This window comes from Chiloscyllium plagiosum, chromosome 11 (genome assembly GCF_004010195.1).
Source record: "Chiloscyllium plagiosum isolate BGI_BamShark_2017 chromosome 11, ASM401019v2, whole genome shotgun sequence".
NCBI classification, from domain to species: domain Eukaryota; kingdom Metazoa; phylum Chordata; class Chondrichthyes; order Orectolobiformes; family Hemiscylliidae; genus Chiloscyllium; species Chiloscyllium plagiosum.
In genome coordinates this window covers 2,840,450-2,860,969 of record NC_057720.1, presented here as the reverse complement: position 1 = coordinate 2,860,969, position 20,520 = coordinate 2,840,450, and the positions used below count along the sequence as shown (strand labels likewise).

At 46.6% G+C, this 20,520-nt stretch overlaps 1 protein-coding gene across 3 annotated transcripts in view; it reads right to left on the bottom strand.

Annotated features, from left to right (window-relative positions):
* LOC122554101 (collagen alpha-1(XXIV) chain) overlaps positions 1–20,520 on the bottom strand; it is a 461,503-nt gene that overhangs the window by 130,950 nt on the left and 310,033 nt on the right. For 2 of the 3 annotated variants that reach the window (XM_043698575.1, XM_043698577.1), the window contains 5 exons: positions 9,245–9,298; positions 3,304–3,357; positions 1,836–1,889; positions 1,080–1,124; positions 938–982 (listed from right to left, as the gene is read on the bottom strand). In XM_043698575.1, coding sequence (XP_043554510.1) covers positions 938–982; positions 1,080–1,124; positions 1,836–1,889; positions 3,304–3,357; positions 9,245–9,298 — 252 coding nt within the window. The remainder of the gene's footprint in view (positions 1–937; positions 983–1,079; positions 1,125–1,835; positions 1,890–3,303; positions 3,358–9,244; positions 9,299–20,520) is intronic. The other variant, XM_043698576.1, reaches the window with a different exon arrangement.

Sequence of the window (20,520 nt, the reverse complement as noted above, 5' to 3'; positions counted from 1 at the left end):
ACTGTCGGAGGGTAAGTGCCGAGGGAGTGCCGCACTGTCGGAGGGTAAGTGCCGAGGGAGTGCCGCACTGTCGGAGGGTAAGTGCCGAGGGAGTGCCGCACTGTCGCCGCACTGCCGGAGGGGCAGTGCCGAGGGAGTGCCGCACAGTCGGAGGGTCAGTGCTGAGGGAGTGCCGCACTGTCGGAGGGTAAGTGCCGAGGGAGTGCCGCACTGTCGGAGGGTAAGTGCCAAGGGAGTGCTGCATTGTCAGAGGGTCAGTGCTGAGGGAGTGCCGCACTGTCGGAGGGTAAGTGCCGTCAGTACTGAGGGAGTGCCGCACTGCCAGAGGGTCAGTACTGAGGGAGTGCCGCACTGCCAGAGGGTCAGTACTGAGGGAGTGCCGCACAGTCGGAGGGTCAGTGCCGAGGGAGTGCCGCACTGTCGGAGGGTCAGTGCCGAGGGAGTGCCGCACTGTCGGAGGGTAAGTGCCGAGGCAGTGCCGCACTGTCGGAGGGTAAGTGCCGAGGGAGTGCCGCACTGTCGGAGGGTAAGTGCCGAGGGAGTGCCGCACTGTCGGAGGGTCAGAATTGAAGGAGCGCTGCACTGTCAGCTGTGCCATCTTTCAAATTTGACATTAAGTTAATGCTCTGTTAATCTCTCTGTTGTAGGCAAACAATTTAAAAGCACAACTGAACACAGAAGCAACACAATTGTGTCTTGTGTCAATACCTACCCATCGGCAGCCTCACTAAAACACATCACCTGGTGATGATCACACTGCTGATTATGGGATCTTGCTGTGTATACTCCATTCATGACAGCAGTGACTGTAATTCAAACATTCTTCACTGGCTGTGAAACACCTGGGAGTCTCCTGAAGTTATTGAAGGGGCTACAGAAATGGCAATCTCTGTCTCTCTGCTTCTTATGAATAGATTTAACACTGAGTGATACTCACCAGGGGACCCTGTGCTCCCCGCTCTCCAGGATTCCCAGCTTTTCCCTGCAATTAAAAAAAAACGGATGTTGAATTTGGAGTTGACCGCCGGGGGCTGGAATGGGGGATTCTTTGCAAAATCTTATCAGCCTTTCACACTTACAATAACTCCAGGTTCACCTTTTTTGCCCAGGTCACCTCTTTCTCCCTGTAAAGCAAACATATCTTTATGGAATGTTATCATAAGCAAATACTTCCGGTATGGCACAGTGGTTCGCACTGCTGCCTCACAGCACCAGGGACCCGGGTTCCATTCCAGCCTCGGGCGACTGTCTGTGTGGAGTTTGCACATTCTCCCTGTGTCTGTGTGGGTTTCCTCCGGGTGCTCCGGTTTCCTCCCACAGTCCAAAAATGTGCAGGTTAGGGTGGATTGGCCAAGCTAAATTGCTGATAGTGTTCAGCGATGTGTAGTTTAGGTGTGTTAGCCATGGGAAATGCAGGGTAACGAGGGGTAGGTTGGATGCTCTTCAGCTGGTGGAGTCTGAATGGCTTGCTTTCACACTGCAGGGACTCTGTGTGGAGTGATGGAGAGACTTTCAGCCATTGTGACAATTGTGTGTCCAGCCCCACAGCTAACCTTGTGAATTGTACGTTAACTCCACGATGGCAACATGAACGTCCAGCCTCTGGCTGTTGTTAGGAGCACAGAATGAGGACATTCAGACAGCAGCCACATAGCAGTGGCCTGGATGGAAACACTGGACTTCACCAGTTCATCAAAATTGTTTTTGTTGGAAGTATATGTGCCAAATGAGCAAACAGTTTTCCACTCGATTTGTTCACAGAGCACTTCAGCAAAGTGTGTGCTCAGGGACCCAAACTGATTCTCAAATTGTACTCAGTGAAAGTGAATAATTACCTTGTTACCTTGGGGCCCTGGTTCTCCTGGAGATCCATCCGGCCCTCTTGGTCCCTAACAACAATGAAAACGTGTCTTGTTAAAAACTGCTCAGTGTCTTCTGAGATCCACATTGTAAACTCAGCAGCTGCTCTTAACAATTGATTGTGTGATTCTTATCAATGAGATTAGGCAATGCCGAAGTCCTTGTGGTGAACATACTGCTCTGTAATGGCTGTTCTGGATTGGCTGCTCTGTAATGGCTGCTCTGGATTGGCTGCTCTGTATTGGCTGCTCTGGATTGGCTGCTCTGTAATGGCTGCTCTGGATTGGATGCTCTGTATAGGCACACTTTGCCATCACCATTGTATCTGGCCTTTATTAAATGTTAAGTTTATTTTCACCATCTTTCCCACCTGCATCACTCTGGCATCCAGATTCTCACAAAGGCAGCAGATTCCCTGGGATGGATGAATCACCATCGGGCGATTCTGGTAAATATTCTCATTTGTGAGTAGTTGAGGAGTCATCTCAAGTTAAGCTTTGTTTTTGAGGGCCGGCCTAATTATCGAAATGTTTCAAAAACTTTCGGTCTAAGTGTTTTCTTTTAAAGTTCACTATGAAGCTGTCTACGACACCATCACCGAACCAGAGAAGCTTGAATATTGTTGAAAAAACTTCACATTTTGTCAATGTTTCTCATCCTTATCAGGACCATTTTCAAGAATGCAAATAAACTGGACAACCGATACTTATCCTGTAGGAGGGGACAGTGCTGATTGGTGGAAGTGTGAGCTTCTTTGTGCTGGATGGTGTCGAGCTTCTTGAGTGTTGTTGGAGCTGCCCCCATCCAGGCAAGTGGGGAGTATTCCATCACACTCCTGACTTGTGCCCCTGTAGATGGGGGACAGGCTTTGGGGAGTCAGGAGGTGAGTTACTCGCTGCAGGATTCCTAGTCTCTGACCTGCTCTTGTGACCACTATATTTTTTGTGGTGAGTCTAGTCAACTTTCTGGTCAACAGTAACCCCCAGGATGTTGACAGTGGGGGATTCAGCAATGAAGGCCACAAACCCTGAAAACAAATCTGGGATGGAGTCCCACCTTGGATTGATGTGTGAATATATAACCTGTCTGACAACTCCTGCAGCTGATCAGATGTTAAATCTAGTGTCTTGCATGCCTCTCCAACACATCCCAACAGCTCAAGAGGTGGACCCTGACAGTTGGGCAGCACAGTGTCCCTATAAACTTCACAATTAATCCAGCACCACACCCACCTCCTTCTTCTGAAGGGATACATTGTGCTGTCAAAGCAGTGGAAGCTGTTGATGCCTCACAAATCAGAACAACCCAATCGCTAGCAGAAACAGGCTTGCAGCCTTCAGAGAACACGGCACCTTATAAACTCTCCCAAAGTGGGGCAAACAGAGAGATTAGACAACGGCGGAGTTACAAAGGAATTGCTCCTCCGTCTCCAATCTGACTTACCCTTCTCCCTTTGGCACCTGGTGACCCTGGTGATCCTCTCCGTCCTGGTAGACCCTAGACAACAACAAATGACAAGTGATTCTCAGTTGGAGAACAGTGGACTTATTAGGGATAGTCAGCATGGCTTTGTGCAGGGAGGACTTGATTGAGTTTTCTTTTGGGGAAGTGACAATGAGATTGATGAAGCTAAGGCAGTGGATGTTGTCAACATGGACTTTAATAAAGCATTCAACAACATTCAAACCCCATGGGACCCACAGGGAGTTAGTAAGTTGGATACAAATTGGCTCAGTCATAAAGACAGAGGGTAGTTGTGGAGGGATGTTTTTCTCACTGGGGGTCTATTCCACAAAGATCAGTGCTGGGACCTCTGCTGTTTGTAATATACATAAACAGTTTGGATAAAAATATGGATGGTCTGATTGGTAAGTTTGCAGCTGAAAATGTGTTGCTGGAAAAGCGCAGCAGGTCAGGCAGCATCCAAGGAACAGGAGAATCGACCTTTCGGGCATAAGCCCTTCTTCAGGAAACTGTCTTATGCTCGAAACGTCGATTCTCCTGCTCCTTGGATGCTGCCTGACCTGCTGCGCTTTTCCAGCAACACATTTTCAGCTCTGATCTCCAGCATCTGCAGCCCTCACTTTCTCTCTGGTAAGTTTGCAGACAACACTAAAGTTGATGGAGTTGTGGATATTGAGGAAGATTGACAAAGGATACAGCAGGATATGGATTCATTGAAAAGTTAGGCAGAGAACTGGCAGATGGAGTTTAGTCCAGGCATGTGTGAGGTGATGCATTCTGGGAGGATGAATGCAAGAGGAAAGTATACAGTAAATAAGGAGAGATGGCGGCCTAGAGGCATTATCGCAAGACTATTAAAATTTCCAAATTGTGCAGATAATACAAAACATGGGAGGATCATAAACTGGGAGGAAGAGCACAGGAACAGGCTCCATGAACCTGTACGTTTCCTGAGCAAAACTTTCTTGCATTATCGCAAGACTATTAAAATTTCCAAATTGTGCAGATAATACAAAACATATGATCCTGGGAGGAAGAGCACAGGAACAGGCTCCATGAACCTGTACCTTTCCTGAGCAAAACTTTCTTTATGCCTCCTGGAAAGATACTTCAGCGATGAGGATCGATCAGAGAAGTTGGGACTGTTCTCTCTGGAGAGGACAAGGCAGAGAAGAGATTTGACAGACATTTTTAAAATCACGAGGGAGTGAGATAGCGTTTACTGGGAGAAACAGCACCCCCCCCCCCCCCCCCCCCCCCCCCCCCCCCACAAACCCATCAAGAAACCAACGGCCAACCCCACCATAAACTGATCAAGAATCAAATGGCACAGTTTTAAATCATTTTACAAAAGAAGCAACACCTGGTGAGATATAACAATTACACCTGGTTAGGTATCCAGGGCTGGAAGGTACAAGATGGGTAGTTTAAATAGAAACAGTGGGCAGAGTTATGAGAGAAAAGACAGGAGATTGGCACTGAGTTCACATGCTCAGAGGGCTGGTACAGGCACCATGGGCTGAATGGCCTCCTCCTGCATTCTGTGACATGAGATTGAGGTCAGCCTGCCCAATGTTTGACTGGCTACCATCCTGACTTGAAGCTGCAGACAGAAACTCAGAAGGAGGGAACAAAGACGGAAAATCTCAGCAGGGTGAGAGAAAGCAGAGTTAACATTTCAGGTCCAGTGACCCTTCCTCAGATTGGTTGTGAACCTGAAACTGCACCTAAATCAAGAACTCTGCTTACTCTCTCCACAGATGCCACCAGACTTTGCTGAGTTTCTCCAGCAATTTCTGCCTTTGTTCTGGATTTCCAGCATCTTCCAGTTTTTTTTTTTCTCCAAAGAAGGGGCTGTTTAGGACAGAGGTGGAAAGGAATGCCTTCACTCAGAGGGTGATGCCCCAGAGGGCTCTAAACACTCAATCCCGTGGTACATTCAAGGCAGACACCAATATCTTTCGAGTGATATGAGACATCAAGGGATAGTCTGGGAAAATGGTGCTGAGAAAGATCAGTCATGACCTGGATGAAGGTGAGGAACCCATTGGATTACAGTCAAAAAGTAGGAATGGGAGACCATACATGACTGCTCCACAGATGAGGGACAGAATAGCATCTTTCTGAGACGCACATTCCCACAATGCTTTGCAAATTTGTCAGGAAGATGTCCCCTATATGGGACCACTGTCCAGCAAAGCAGAGCGGGGATGTCCAGACAAGGTAAAAGGGATGAGGCGAAAGTGGATACTGCAGATGCTGGAGATTAGAGTCAACCTTAGAGTAGTGCTGGAAAAGCACAGCAGGTCAGGCGGCATCTGAGGAGCAGGAAAATCGACGTTTCAGGCAAAAGGCCTTCGCCAGGAATGCCTTCCTGATGGAAGGCCTTTGCCTGAAATGTCGACTTTCCTGCTCCTCGGATGCTGCCTGTCCTCCCATCTCAATGTTAAAGGGATACAATCCTTCACCTTAAAGAGGTTGGGATTGATTGTGCTGGAGGCATTATTGTCACCAGATTCTCTATGATACTTGTAAAATCCTCCAGCTCCCAGAGGAGACAGATAACCAGCTCTCCTAGTCCCAGGGGCGACATGGTGGCTCAGTGGTTAGCACTGCTGCCTCACAGCACTAGGGTCCCAGGTTCGATTCCAGCCTTGGGTGACTGTCTGTGTGGAGTTTACACATTCTCCCTCTGTCTGCGTGGGTTTCCTCCGGGTGCTCCGGTTTCCTCCCACAGACCAAAGATGTGCAGGTTAGGGTGGATTGGCCATGCTAAATTGCCCATAGTGTTAGGAAATAGGTCTGGGTGGGTTACTCTTCGGAGGGTCGGTGTGGACTTGTTGGGCCAAAGGGCCTGTTTCCACACTGTAGGGAATCTAATCTAGGTGAGTTGCAGATAGCATCGTGGTCCCTGGTGGGAGGGGAACCAGCCAAGGGCAGGACAGGCACTACCTGCCGTTATTTCTGACTCTCTCCATAAAGTGAAAGGTGTTCCCCATGTTTGGGCCTTTTGAGAATGACCGGAGGCCAATGAGTTAGATAGCTCAGCAACTTGGACCATCAAGCCAATTGAAGAATCCAAGTCTAAAACATCACCATGGATCTCTCTTTAACAGGAAAACCAAAGCCTGCATTCATCCCAGAATTAAAAGTTTTAAAAAGCGATGTGTGCCCAAAACGTCAACTCTCCTGCTCCTCGGACGCTGTCTGACCTGTTGTGATTTTTCCAGTGCCACACCTTATTAACTCTGACTCTCCAGCTTCTGCAATCCTCATTATCTCCTAATTTAGCAGGGGCCTCACTGAGTTAAAATGGGGCCTGATAGAAACACAGAAAATCAGTGCAGGAGTAGGCCAATCAGCCCTTCAAGCCTGCTCCACCATTCAATAAGATCTTGGCTGATCATACAATCTTAAGTGTCCCATTCCCACCCTTTCCCCATGCCCCTTGATCCCTTTAGCCGCAAGCATCATGTCCAGCTCCCTCTTGAATATATCTAATAATTTGGCCCCAATAACTCGCTGTGGCAGAGAATTCCACAAATTCACAACTCACTGAGTGAAGAAATTCTTCCTCATCTCAGACCTGAATGGCTTGCCCCTTATTTTCAGACTGTAATAAATTTGATAAATTTGAGTTGACACAGACTGTTCCATTGATGACACTGATCTAAGAACCAGCAGCTTCTATCAATCACTCAAGTGCTCATGAATCATTGACTGCTGCATTATTTCACTGACTGAGGTAGCTTGGGTTCAAGGGTTAAGTGAGGAGAGATTATACAAATGAGGCCTGTTTTCTGTAGGATGTAGAAGGTTAAGGGTGACCTGATTAAAGTCTTCAAGATATAAACAGGAAAAGGCAGGATAAATAGAAATAAACTATTCCCACTGGTTGGGGATTCTAGAGCCAAGGGCATAGTCTGAGAATTAGGGCCAGAGCATTCAGGAGAGATGTTAGGAAGCACTTACACACACACAGTGAGAAAAGTTTGGCACTCTCTTCCACAAACAGCCGTGGATACTGGATCAGTTGTTAGTTTTAAATTGAGATGGATAAATTAAGTTATTAAGGGAAATGAGCCAAAAGTAAGGCACGGTGGCACAGTGGTTAGCACTGCTGCCTCACAGCGCCAGAGACCCGGGTTCAATTCCAGCCTCAGGCAACTGTCTGTGTGGAGTTTGATCATTGTCTGTGTGGGTTTCTTCCGGGTGCTCTGGTTTCCTCCCACAGTCCAAAAATGTGCAGGTCAGGTGAATTGGCCAACGTAAATTGCCCGTAGTGGAGATGACCTGGGGGGTGCAGTGAGAGAGGGACTCACTGAGATCCTTGTAGAGGGAGGAGGAGAGCTTCTTCAAGGGAGGCATCCTTTCAAGAGGATTCGCAGTAGGTTAAGATCAACTAGGAGAAAGTGAGGACTGCAGATGCTGGAGTACCAGAGTTGAAAAATGTGGTGCTGGAAAAACACAGCAGGCCAGGCAGCATCCGAGGAGCAGAAGAGTTGACGTTTCGGGCATAATCAGGAATGAGGTTTGTGGCTGGTGGGCTGAGAGATAAATGGGAGGGTGGTGAGGCTGGAGGGATGATAGCTGAGAATGTGATAGGTAGATGAAGGTGGGGATGATGGTGATAGGTTGGAGAAGAGGGTGGAGCAGATAGGTGGGAGGGGAGATGGACAGATCAAGAGGGCAATGCTGAGTTGGAAGGTTGGATCTGGGATAAGGTGGGGGGAGGGGAAATGAGGAAAGTGGGGAAATCCACATTAATCCCATGTGGTTGGAGGGTTCCAAGGCAGAATATGAGGTGTTCTTCCTTCAGGTGTTGGGTGGTTAGGGTTTGGCGGTGGAAGAGGCCCAGGACCTGCATGTCCTTGGCGAAGTGGGAGGGGGAGCGGAAGTGTTCGGCCACGGGGCTATGGGGTTAGTTGGTGTGGGTGTCCCAGAGATGTTCTCTGAAACAGTTCACAAGTTGGCGTCCTGTCTCCCCGATGTAGAGGAGACCACATCAGGAGCAACGGACAAAGTGGATGACGTGTGTAGAATTGCAGGTAAATCTCTGCTGGATGTGGAAGGATCTTGTGGGGCCCTGGGTGGAGGTGAGGGGGGAGGTGTGGGCGCAGGTTTTGCACTTCCTGCGGTGGCAGGGGAAGGTGCCAGGACGGGAGGGTGGGGGGCATGGACCTGACAAGGGAGGAAAGGTCTTTACGGAGTGCAGATATGGGTGGGGAGGGAAATATATCTCTGGTGATGGAGTCTGTTTGTAGATGGTGGAAGTGACAGAGGATGATGTGAGGTTGTTGGGGTGGAAGGTGAGGACCAGGGGGTTCTGTCCTTGTTGTGATTGGAGGGATGGGGTTCAATGGGGCAGGAGCATCTTCCTTCCCACCTATCCACTCCACCCTCCTCCCTGACCTATCACCTTCATCCCCATCCCCATTCACCCATTTACTCTTTGCTACCTTCCCCCACCCTCCCCTCTGACCTATCACCTCCATCCTCACCCCCATTCACCTATTGTACTCTATGCTACTTTCTCTCCACCCCAACCATCCTCTCATTTATCTCTCCACCCTGCAGGCACCCTGCCTCTAATCCTGATGAAGGGCTTTTGCCCGAAACGTCGATTTCCCTGCTCCTCGGTTGCTGCCTGACCTGCTGTGCTTTTCCAGCACCACTCTAATCTAGGGGTGAGGTTCAAGGGCAGAGGTGCGAGAATTCGAGGAGATGTGTTGGAGGGCATCATCGACTATGGAGCCTTGAGTTTCACACAGACAATGGAGCAACTTGAAGATCAGGAGCAGGAACTGACTGCCTTCTCACCCGCTTCATTATTCCACTCACTGCGGGAGAGTGGAGCTGAACTGAAATGAGATTTAAGCTGAGAATTTCGGTTACTTTAGTGTAAGAAAGATTTACTCACTCGCTGTCCCTGTTCTCCGACAGGACCGGGTAAACCTGGAGGTCCCATGTAGCCCTGTCAAAGGAAACAACAACAAGGGGATTAATGTCAGCCTTGATTTGCCAGTTTGGCAGGAGTGAGTTTATTGGTTGGGTGTTTTATTTTGGTGCATTTCAGAGCTGCTGGCTGAACCCAACCAATAGATATTGTGAAAACCAAACACATCTCCTCAAAATGATGCCAGAGAAAGAGAGCGGAATTTCATTGTCTTCATTGTTTTGTAGCCCACATGGAATTTGTTACCAATTCATCCAAAACAGTTTGGCGTCAACACCACTGCTGTGGGTCTGGAGTCACAAGTAGTCCAGACCGGGTCAGGACTGTAGATTTCCTTCCTTAAAGGACATTGGCGACCCAAATTAGATTAGATTAGATTAGATTACTTACAGTGTGGAAACAGGCCCTTCGGCCCAACAAGTCCACACCGCCCTGCCAAAGCGAGGACTGTAGATTTCCTTCCTTAAAGGACATTGGCGACCCAAATGATTGGGCTTTTCAGGATGGATGATGATAGATGTTATGATCATCAGATTTATAATCAGATTTATGAATTAAATGGAAATCCCAGCCTTTGCCATGGAGAGTTTAAAACCCACATCCCCAGACCAATGACCTTAGAGTCACAGCAGCATTGACCCTCTTACTTATGTGGAGCCCGATGGGAAACAGCCTTTCCTGACTCGTTTCCAATTTTTGACCCAATCTCCACCTTTTTGGATTCATGGAGCTTTTATAAATCCATAAGACAACAGGATGTCGAAACAGAAACAGGCCATTCAGCCCATCGAGTCTGCTCTGCTATTCAATGAGGTCACGGCCGATCTGATCATCCTCAAACTCCTTCCTGTCCTTCCCCTCACAACCCTCAATTTTCTTATGGTTTCAAAATCTATTATTTTCAGTTTTGAAAATACTTAACGGCCCAGCGTCAACAGCACTGCAGTAAAGAATTCCTCCTCATTTGCGTCCTAAATTTGAGACCCTGCATTCTGAGATGATGCACCGTGGTCCAACGGCACATGGACTGAAGCAGCGTCAGAAGGCAGCTCACCAGCAGCTTCTCAAGGGGCAATTAGGGACAGCCGATAAATGCTGGCCCAGCCAGTGGCACCCACACCCCACCGAATATCAACATGTCTCCAGATTCACTCCAACATGGTTGGATCTTAATTCCCACTGAAGTGGCCAATTGAGTCACTCAGCTGCACAAGGGGCAACTAGAGATGGACAATACTTGTAATAAATAAACACCACCTTACCCAAAAAAAGTAAAAATCAGAGAACATTACGATGTACGAAGAGGCCATTTGGCCCATTGTCTTAGTCCTGATGCTGTGATAGATCCTGTCACTCACACTCACATGAGAAGCTTAGAATCCCAGAGGCTAATACCCATAAAAATCAGAGTAGATTCTAATCATTCATTTTTTAATACAAATGCATCGACTCTTGGATAAACACTGGAATCACAGAGCGTTCTCATTAAATTGGTTCTGTGCCCTAATAAACACATTGTTCTGCAGTTAACTGTTAATGTTTATTGCTCTGTACACTTTGACAGTTGCTACATTCAATTGCAAACAATTGCTTTGGTGTTTGTTTGCGATGGTCTCCCTCATCCACATTTTTCAAAAACAGAATTTATAAGCTGGGTAACCATAGCGCCTGCTCTGCATTTCCTTTGGTTTCCTCCTTAAACCAAACAATGAGAGGAATCACATGCCGTGTATTGGTCATTCAAATAGTGCTCATGGTAAAATACTGAGGCTGCTAACCCTCCACCTCAGCAATCAAATGCTCAAAGATATCATCCTAATGACTACAAATAGAATGGACTCTTTATATACTCTTTAGCCACAGGCAAAGTTCCAGAAGATGGGAGAATGAACACGTTGTTCCTTTCTTTAAGAAGAGAAATCGGGATAATCCAGGAAATTAAAGGCTGGTGAGCCTTACATCAGTGCTAGGGAAATTATTGGAGAAGATTCTTAGGGACAGGATATACTTGCATTTGCAGAAGTACTGACTTTTTACGGGTAATCAACATGGCGTTATGCAAGGGAGATCTTGATTGTGTTTTTTTTAAGAAAGTGATAAAGTGATTGGTGAGGGTGGGCAGTTAGATGTTGTCTACATGGACTGTACTAAAGCATTTGACAGGTTCCAACGTGATATGCTAAAGATTAACTCAGCTGGGGTCCACAGTGGATACAAAGTTGGCCTGATCAAGAAGACAGAGGGTCGCTGTGGAGGGGAGTTTTCTCTGACTGAAGATCTGTGACCAGTGGTGTTCTGCAAGCATCAGTGCTGGCAGTCTGTTGTTTATAATTTATATAAACAATTTGAATGAAAATGTCAGTGGTCTGATTGCAGATGACCATAAAATAGTGGAGTTGTGGATAGTGAGGAATGTTGTCAAAGGATATAGCAGGATATAGAGCAGTCACAAAGTTGGGCAGAGTGATGGCAGATGGAGTTTAATCCAGGCAAGTGTGAGGTGATGCATTTCGAAAAGTCAAGTCCATAGGAATGTATACAGTAAATGGTAGGACCCTTAGGAGCACTGATGTAAGAGAGATGTTGGGATATAAATCCATAGCTCCCGGAAAGTGGCAACATAGTGGATAAGGTGGAAAGAAGACGTATGGCACACTTGCCTTCATAGGTCGGGGCACTGAGTACAAATGTTGGTAAGTCATGTTGCAGCTGTCGAAAACTTTAGTTAGGCCACTTTTGAAATAATGTGTGCAGTTCTGATCACCATACTACAGGAAGGATGTGGAGGCTTTGGAGAGGCTGCAAAAGAGGTTTACCAGAATATTGCCTGGACTGGAGTGTGTTAGCTAGAAGGAGAGATTGGGCAGACTTGGATTGTCTTCACTAGTATAACCCTGTCATGGCAACCACTGCAATACGTGTCAGAGTATCAACATGGATACCATTATTTCACATGGGCACACTGCCCACCATGTACACGGTAGGTACTCATGTGACTCGGCCAACGTTGTCTATCTCGTACACTACAGGCAAGGATGCCCCGAGGCATGATACATTGGTGAGACCGAGCAGACGCTACGACAACGGATCAAAGGACACTGTGCAACACTCACCAGACAGGGGTGTTCCCTCTCAGTTGGGGAACACTTCAGCAGTCTGGGACATTTGGCCTCAGGTCTTCAGGTGACCATCCTCCAAGGCAGACTTCAGAGTATGCAACAACACAGAGTGGCCGAGTAGAGGCTGGTAGCCAAGTTCAGTACCCATGAGGATGGCCTCAACCAGGTCTTTGGGTTCATGTCACACTACAGGTGACCCCACTACATCACACGCCCACAACACGCTCCCCCTCCCCCCCCCAACATATACACACACACACACTTACATACTCACACAGTCACACAGACTCTCTCTCAGACACACACACACACATACAGCCCCCACACTCACCCACGCACACAGCCTCTCACAGGTTTATACTCTATCACACTCATACACACTCTACCAAGCAGGCACACCCACAAACACACACTCTCACGTGCACTCACTCACACACACACACACTCATATGCACACTCTCTCTTTCCCTCATGTGCACACACATACACATATAAGTTGATGGGGTGAATTTGCATTTGCTGAATTATATTTGCAGATGTATTCTATTTTGCTCAAAAAGCACACAACCTACAGGCAGTCAATGCAGCCAGTCAATCCATGTAACATTTTATAAATTCCTACTTTGGAAATAGCACCAGTCTGACTCAAGATTGGGATAAAGACAAACACTAACCTCACACCTGTAATAGTGTCTGAGCTGAGATGTCACCTTTTTTATAAAGCCTTAACTTATCTTGAGAATGTGACTTGAAAGAAATTCTGGGATTTACATATTAATGAATCGAAACCTGCAACCCATTCTAAAAGATGAAAGATTTAGATTGCTGTTAAGTTTGTTCAATATATCATTTCAGTTGCATGACACTGTGATTTTTTACTATAAATTCTGTGTCTTATGATCTTGCCTCACTAGTTACCTGATGAAGGAGCAGTGCTCTGAAAGCTAGTGCTTCCAAATAAACCTGTTGGACTATAGCGGCACGGTGGCCCAGTGGTTAGCACTGCTGCCTCACAGCGCCTGTAGACCCGGGTTCAATTCCCGACTCAGGCGACTGACTGTGTGGAGTTTGCACATTCTCCCCGTGTCTGCGTGGGTTTCCTCCCACAGTCCAAAGATGTGCGGGTCAGGTGAATTGGCCATGCTAAATTGCCCGTAGTGTTAGGTTAAAGGGGTAAAGGTAGGGGTATGGGTGGGTTGCGCTTCGGCGGGTCGGTGTGGACTTGTTGGGCCGAAGGGCCTGTTTCCACACTGTAAGTAATCTAATCTAAAAAGTAATCTAATCTAATAGCCTGGTGTGTGATTTTTCCCTCTGTTTTCACTAGAGCATCAGAGGCTGAGGGGGTGAGCTGATAGAAGTGTATAGAAGTTTGAGAGGCATTCATGGGGTGGATAGTCAGAGTCTTTTTCCCAGAGTGGAAATGTCCAATACTAGGGGCCTAGGTTGAAGGTGAGGGGAGATGTGTGAGGTGGGTTTCTCACACAGAGGGTGGTAAGTGCTTGGAGCACGCTGCAAGGGGAGGTGGTCGAAGCAGACATGTTAGCAACCTTTAAGAGGCATTTAGACAGACACATGAACAGGCAGGGAATACAGGAATATGGATCATGTGCAGGCAGATGGGATTAGCTTAGAAAAGCATAGTGGTCAGCACAGGCATGGTGGGGCAAAGGGCTGTTCCCGTGCTGTAATGTATGACATTCTATCAGATCACTAAATGGTGGAGCACACTTGATGGGCTGAATGGCCTATCCTGCTCCTTTTCCCAAAGGTCTTATGTGCTGTCTGATGATTCGAAAAACGAGAGCAGATCTCACGAAATCAGCAACATTCTTTGAGGAAAGAAGCAGATTGCGCCAGAGTGCCTCCTGGTTGGACGTTCACAATCCAGTGCTCCTCAACTCTGGACAATGGCACAGCATTGGGATGAGGAATGTGAATCACTCAGGTCGTGGTCTAGATATGGACCTCTCTGTTCCATAGTGACAGATTCTGGGCTAAATTGCATTTCCTTGCTCTACCAAGTGTTTGCAAATCCACACAGTCAGTGTGCTGTTGGTTCAGGGGTAAGAATGCACAAAGGACCATACACTTTTGCCTGAAACGTCGATTTTACTGCTCCTCGGATGCTGCCTGAACTGCTGTGCTCTTCCAGCACCTCTAATCCAGAATCTGGTTTCCAGCATCTGCAATCATTGTTTTTACCTACTTACACTCTGAACCAGGGGCTCTGAGGATAAACACTGCACTCTGAGGAGCTCCCAAAAGCCACCAAGCTTAGTTCAAATGAGGAAGAGCTATCAGCTCACTCGTTCTTTGTTCTGGAGACCCTGAACAGTGTGGTCAAAGATAAAAGTGCTTTTGCCTCTTCCTTGTTCTCACAGCCTAGCTATATCACCTCAAAGATCAGAACACTCTGTACAATCTTAGACGCATTACCTCTAAGGGCGATAAAACAAAGGAGTTAAAACAGAAATTGCTGGAAAAGCTCAACAGGTTTGGCTGCATCTGTGCAGAGAAATCAGAGTTGAAGTTTCAGGTCCAGTGACCCTTTCTCAGTTCTGAAGTTCTCAGTTCTCTGATTTTTCTCCACAGATGCTGCCAGACCTGCTGAGCTTTTCCAGCAATTTCAGTTTTTGTTTCTGATTTCCAGCATCTGCAGTTCTTTCAATTTTTATTCAAAACAACAGAACTCTGTAATGGTAAAGTAATCCTATCAACACACAACCTAGGCGATGCCACTGAGTCCACTGTATTCAGACTAGCCCTTAACACAGAATCATGTTTTGACCACCCCCTCATGTTTTTTTTATATAACCCCCAAGCTCATATCAGGCAACTTCATTTAAGTGCATTTTGAACCAAAATTTGGCATTTATTCACAAAGCATCTGGAGTTAGATTACAACACTTTGTTTTACTCTTTGATAAACAGCCTATATTAAGCATCTCTGTCTCGGTTTAAAAGAACATTCTCTCCTAATTGACAGTGCATTAGAACATAGGGAGACTGGAGAGTGCCTGAGGCAGTTCTAGGAAATGTACCATTTTTTATTCAGATCACTCAATGTGTTTCACTTGTCTCCCTGCCAATAGCAGTGTTTGCAAAACCTCAATGAATAACAATCTGGCAACCGGGAAGAGGGGAGACAGCCTTCAGTCTCAAGCCAAACTTCCAAGTTACAGTGTTCCAGTAGCTACACATGATATCCTTTTAATGTTAATGTAGAATCTCCAGAACTGAAAAACTTGAGAATTACGGATGCTGGAAATCTGAAACAGAAATAGAACTGAAGAGTCACCACTGGACTTGGAAACATTAACTCTGCTTTCTCCTCACAGATGCTACCAGAGCTGCTGAGTTTTTACAGCAATTTCTGTTTTTATTTTAGATCTCGAGAAGAGAAACCTGCCATTCAATCGGCGTTAATGTGCATGAACCCTCTACCCAGCCCCTTTCACTGAACTCCATCAGCATATCCTTCATGTCTGTTCCCATTCCCACAGTGTTTTTTCCAGCTGCTTTTTAAACATATTGACTTGATTCACCTCAGCAATTCCCTAGGGAGCGAGTTCCACATTCTCCTGACTCTCCAGGGGACAGACATTTGTCCTGAATTTGTGACTGGATTTATCCATGACAGTAGCACCACACCCTGCACATTCCCCTCCAATCCACTCACCATCCTGACTTGCAAATATATTGCCATTCCTTCAGTGTCACTGGGTCAGAATCCTGGAATTCCCTCCCTAAGGGCATTGTGGGTCTACCTCCAGCACATGGACTACAGCGCTTTAAGAAGGCAGCTCACCCCCACCTTCTCAAGGGGCAACTACTGACGGGCAATAAGTGCTGACCCAGCCAGTGACACCCACATCCCATGAGTGAATTAAACAAAAGCGAGATTCTCATATTTATCATCCCTGGTTTTGAACTCACACACAAAAGAAAACAATTCCTCCACATCTAACCCATCAAGCTCCTTCATTATTTTAAAGACCTCCATCAATTCATTCCTCAGATTTCTATTATCTGAGAATATAGCTCTAACTTCCTCAAACCTTTCTGATAACTTTAAACTCTCTCTCAGCAAATACACCATCAATAAGTAGCAATTAGCTGTTGCTTTCAGGGCATCGAAATGGGGAAAGGCTTCAGAAATCTGAAGCAGAAAGGGTTTGCGAGTCCTGGTTGAGGATTCTCTTCAGGTTAACATGCAGGTTCAGTTGGAGGTTAGGAAAGCAAATGCAATGTTCGTATTCACTTCAAGGGGGCGAGAATACAAGAGCAGGGGTGCACTACTGAGGCTGTATGAGGCTCTGGTCAGGCCACATTTGGAATATTGAGAGCAGTTTTGGGCCCCATACCTAAGGAAGGATGCGCTGGCTCTGGCTTTGGGGAGGTCGAAAGGAGGTTTACAAGAGTGATCCTGGGAAGAAGGGTTTTTCATATGAGGAGTGGCTGAGGACTCTGGGTCTGTATTTGATGGAGTTTAGAAGGATGAGGGTAGGGAAGGATCAAATCGAAACTAACAGAATACCGACAGTCCCGGATACAGGGAATATGGAGAATATGTAGGGGAGACTAGGACTGAGGACGCAGCTTCAGAGTGAAGGGATGACCCTTTAGAACTGAGATAAGGAGGAATTTCATCCGCCAGAGGGTGGGGAATCTGTGGGACTCATTCCCGCAGAGGGCTGTGGAGGCCAAGGCACTGAGTGTATTTAAGACAGAGATAGGTTCCTGATTGATAAGGGGGTCAAGGGTTAAGGAGAGAAGGCAAGACAATGGGGTTAAGAAAAATATCAGCCATGGTTGAATGGCAGAGTAGAGTCAATGGGCTGAATGGCCTAATTCTGTTCTTATGTCTTATGGCCTTATAATCTTACAGTCTCATTTCAAAAAGAACTGAAATTCTCTGACAAATAACATGAAACTCTCTGAAGCCCTAGTCTAGCTTTACTTGATAACTGGTGGAAATATTTTAGTTTTGTGATACAGCATACCTTCAAAGGAAGTGACGGGAATAATGATACCAAATGGTATGGTACGGTAATATACCATTCACTTCCCTAATTCCTGTCCTCACCCTAAAGCTCTAATCCCAGCTCTGGGTAATCGTGTAGTGGTAACACAGTGCTCCAGAAATTGCTGGGAAAACTCAGCAGGTCTGGCAGCATCTGTGGAGAGAAAGTGGAACTAACATTTCAAGTACTGAGGAAGGGTTACTGGTCTCGAACTGTTAACTCTACTTTCACACTGCACAGATGCTGCCAGACCTGCTGAGGTTTTCCAGCAGTTTCTGGTTTTGTTTCTGATTTCCCACACCCATAGTTCTTTGGGTTTTTTGTTTAAGGAGATGGGTTTGAATCCCGCCATAGCAGATGTTGAAACTGAAAATGTGGAACAAAAATGAGATAGGATAGTGAAGAAGGTATGCTTTCCATTATTGGTCAGAGTATTGAGTACAGGAGTTGGGATGTCATGTTGCGGCTCTACAGGACATTGTTAGGCCACTGAGAAAATATTGTGTGCAATTCTGGTCTCCTTCCTATTGGAAAGATGTTGTGAAACTTGAAAGGGTTCAGAAGATATATACAAGGATGTTGCCAGGGTTGGAGGATCTGAGTGATAGGGAGAGGCTGAACAGGCTGGGGCTGTTTTCCCTGGAGTGTCGGAGGCTGAGGGGTGACCTTATAGAGGTTTATAAAATTATGAGGGACATGGAAAGGATAAATAGACAAATTCTTTTCCCTGGGGTGGGGGAGTCTAGAACAAGAGGGCATAGGTTTAGAGTGAGAGGGGAAAGAGACCTAAGGGGCAACATTTTCGCACAGAGGGTGGTCTGGAATGAGCTGCCAGAGGATGTGGTGGAGGCTGGTACAATTGCAACATTTAAAAGGCATTTGGATGGGTATATGAATTAGGAAGGGTTTGGAGGGATATGGGCCGGGTGGTGGCAGGTGGGACTAGATTGGGTTGGGATATTTGGTCAGCATGGACTGGTTGGACCGAAGGGTCTGTTTCCATGCTGTACATCTCTATGACTCTAAGAAACTCTGCCTAGGGCAAACGCAAACCCACCCTGGGAAGGAAAGAGCCATCCTTACATGGTCTGGCCTACATGTGACTCCAGACCCACAGCCATGTGGGTGACTCTTATCTGACCCTTAGGTATTTAGAGTTGGGCAATAAATGCTGGCCGAGCCAGCGATGTCCTCATCCTGTCAAAGATGGTGCCAAGTCCCAGTCAACTGTCACCCTTGTACTCTCTATGTCTACTCTTGTCCTGATAATGTTTTGAGTTTAATCTCAGCCTTGTTTCAAATCCCTAATTGCTCTCAGCATTCCCTATCTCTGTCAATCCCTCCGTCCCCACAATCTCATTACCTGCAGAAATATTGGCCTCTTGCACTATCCTGTTTTATTCAGGCCGTCATTGTTGGTCATGCACGCAGCTATCAAGCTTCAATTTCCCTCCCTAAACCTCTCCAGATTTCTCTCCTCCTTGGGTCCCCTTGGTCTCTCCGCTCACCTTGGTTCAGGGGTCAATCACGAGGGGGCACAGTTTGAGAGTAAGGGGCAGGAGATCCAGAGGGGATTTCACTCAGCAGGTGGGGGGAATCTGGAATGCACTGCCTGGGATGGTAGTGGAGGCTGGAAATCTTACAACCTTTAAACATTTGGATGAGCACATTCAAACATCACAATATTCAAGGATATGGGCCGATTGTTGGAGATTGAGATTAGTGCACCTTTGATGTAGTTACTGTCAGTGCAGACTGAATGAGCCAAAGGCTCCTTTTCTGTGCTGTATGACTCAAGGAATCCTTCCTCCTCTGCCTTGGGATGTTTTCCCATTTTAATATTGGTATATAACTGCACTTGTGTTGCACTTCGAGTGATTGTGTGCCATATGTGTAAGTTAGATGGGCTTCAGATTGGGTCCACAGGTCGGTGCAACATCGAGGGATGAAATGCCTGTACTGTGCTGTAATGTTCTATGTTCTAGTTGGTTCCAGTGCTCCACCTGTAACTTATACACAGTGTAATTACATAACAGATACAGTCTCAGATGATATTTATAAAGTATGGATGGAACTGGTTGATGGATTCCTCACTGTCCACCGTTAAGTTTAATGGTAAGGCTATACCGTGTGAGCATAGCCTTCTCCTAAACTTAAATACATGGGAAATAATTATTCAGAGGGTGTAAATCTCAGGGGGTGAGAGACTATCCCACTCCTCCAGATTTATCACCCTATTTCTGACCTGCTAATCCACGCTTAATCTTAGAGATTTTGGAAATACTTGCACCACTCAAAAACTAATGAATGTGTAAGTGTTTGTAGAGTCGGGTCTGACCTATGCATCTACAGTCAGTTCTGCTAAAACGTGGTAGTTCTGTTCTTGTGCAGTCCCGTGTTCTAAGAAAATCGTGGAACAGCAGCACCATTTAAACTAACTGGGCTGGAATCACGTTCTCGCCAATACGTGCTTTAAAAGTTCATGCTTTGGAAACAGTGTCCCCAATTCATCAATCACGTTGCAATGAATTTGTGTTAATGAAATGCACCACCCGCATTTCAAACCCACCGGGAAATGGGAAAAGAACAGGAGGAGACCATTCAGCCTCTTGACCATTCAACTGGGATCATGGCCCAGCTGTTTCTGAAATGGACAGGGCTAGGAGGAAGTGGGACAAGCATGGTTGCTTTTGCAGGGAAGCCAGCATGTACATGGTCGGCCCGAATGGCCTCCTTCTGTGCTGTAACCAGGTTATGATTCTTACTTTCTCAGTCCCTGCCCCAAGAAAGCACATAGACATGGAAAGCAAAACTAAGCACTGCATCGGGAATGGACTTGCATTTGCCGTCAGGAAACATGCCAAATGGCTGCAAAGGGACTTAGATATGATGCAGAGCTGGGCTGAGGAGTGGCAGATGGAATTCAACCCCGCCAAGTGTGAGGTTGTCCATTTTGGAAGGACAAATAAAAATGCGGAATACAGGGTTAACGGTAGGGTTCTTAGTGAGGTGGAGGAACAGAGGGATCTTGGGGTCTATGTTCATAGCTCTTTGAAAGTTGCCACTCAGGTGGATAGAGATTGTAAGAAGGCCTATG